We start from the raw sequence: 1,612 nt of genomic DNA on the forward strand, positions 1-1,612 counted from the left end.
CTTCACATCTTCATCAGCCTCCTCTGAAATCTCCAGACAGCCTCAAACAGCTGCAGGTTCAGGTACATCGTATGTGCATGTGTGTGTGGGTGTGAGTGTGAGTGTGGATCCGTCACTGTGTTTATCACAAAAATACAAACCTCATTCATATTTATTAATGACACACCAGCAGATGTGGAAGAAGGGGTCTGATTTATTCCTATAAGTATAAATAGAAACAGACACATTGGAGAAATACACAACTCAGAAGTAAAAGATAAAAGTATTTAAATTAAAATAGATTTAAAGTATCAAAAGTAAAAATTCCAGATTCGCTGCAGGATGAGGTATATTATTTTTGTTTATTTAAACATTTTTCTTGTTATTCCATCTTATTGTACCCTCATTATAGTTTGAACGGAATTTACATAATTCTTTATTTGAGTATGTTTTGTAATATTAAGCTACAGAAGTGAAGTTATAAAATAAATGTACTGCAGTAAATATCAGACACGGGGTGCCATTTACATAAAAAGGGAAAGACCAACTCTGAATCGAGGAGGGGGCCTAAGGGTACATCTGTCACCATCTTACAATGCTGTGATTGCAGCCATTGCCAACTCTCTGTGAATGGTACTCATGGCCATTGATCAGTGGTTGTTGATCAATGGTCAATGGGCTTTTATCAATGGGCATTCAGTGGTGCTAGTTTCAGTCATTGTGCAAATGTATTGTTTATAAGATTGGGGAATCTTATTTCAAAAATGTATTTATTACATATCACATATTTAGAGTGTAACAATATAAAATCTGTTCTATTACGTTGCAGATAAGCTGCTTCATGTGACTCTGATTCTGGTCGCTATGATCACCATCTTATCAGCAGCTTTGCTGATTTTCTACAAAAACAGGAAGAATAAACCAAAAGGTGAGCCTGTAGTAAACAAATTCATCTCTTCAGTCCACAACATGATGCAGGTTCATTTCCTGGAGATTAACCCTAAACTTAATGTTAAGCCAAACCTTTATAATATATTGTGTAATATTTATTATGGGGACTTTTTATTGCAAAATGTGAAAGTGTAAATAACTTTATGCTTTAATAATAAAAGTAACAAGAAAATCTGAAAGGAATTGAAAGCACTGTGACACAGTTATTGGTTGCAGTTTATTTCAAATCAATCATTGTTTAATCTCTTCACTACTTTTTTCCTAATACTGTTCAGTTCTTTGGGTTCTGTTACTGTGTGACTTAATGTGACATAAATACAGATGTTTAATGTTTGCATGTTTTTCAGGATCTTCTATGAAAACTGATCATGCTGACATCACACAGGTGGGTTTTAGGAGTTATGAGTGACCTGAGCTTCATTACTACTTGATTAGGATCAATCAGCCAGTTTGTTCTCTTTCTCCAGGCCAACTGGCTTTATGGAAACATCACAGAGGATGAAACTCAGAACCGTGTAACTCCTGTGCGGGTGTCTTCAGTTTATGACTACCCCGAAGGCTCGCAACCAGATGGAGTTGAAAACCAAGAGCTCTACAGCCTCGTCACCGCTCCTCAGAACACAGTAAATAGAATCATGGTTTGATTTTAAACTCTGGCATCAGAAACAATGATCGGTGCAAC

At 36.2% G+C, this 1,612-nt stretch overlaps 1 protein-coding gene across 2 annotated transcripts in view; it reads left to right on the forward strand.

Moving 5' to 3' along the window:
• The window catches only part of LOC102306303, a 34,021-nt gene that overhangs the window by 29,471 nt on the left and 2,938 nt on the right, over positions 1 to 1,612 (forward strand). For both annotated transcript variants that reach the window (XM_042215696.1, XM_005950835.3), the window contains exons 4-6: positions 809 to 907; positions 1,278 to 1,315; positions 1,398 to 1,585. In XM_042215696.1, the coding sequence (XP_042071630.1) occupies positions 809 to 907; positions 1,278 to 1,315; positions 1,398 to 1,574 (314 nt within the window). In that variant the 3' untranslated portion in view covers positions 1,575 to 1,585. The remainder of the gene's footprint in view (positions 1 to 808; positions 908 to 1,277; positions 1,316 to 1,397; positions 1,586 to 1,612) is intronic.

Source organism: Haplochromis burtoni, unplaced genomic scaffold, assembly GCF_018398535.1.
Source record: "Haplochromis burtoni strain Fernald_Lab_line unplaced genomic scaffold, NCSU_Asbu1 Contig_797, whole genome shotgun sequence".
Taxonomy (NCBI): Eukaryota; Metazoa; Chordata; class Actinopteri; order Cichliformes; family Cichlidae; genus Haplochromis; species Haplochromis burtoni.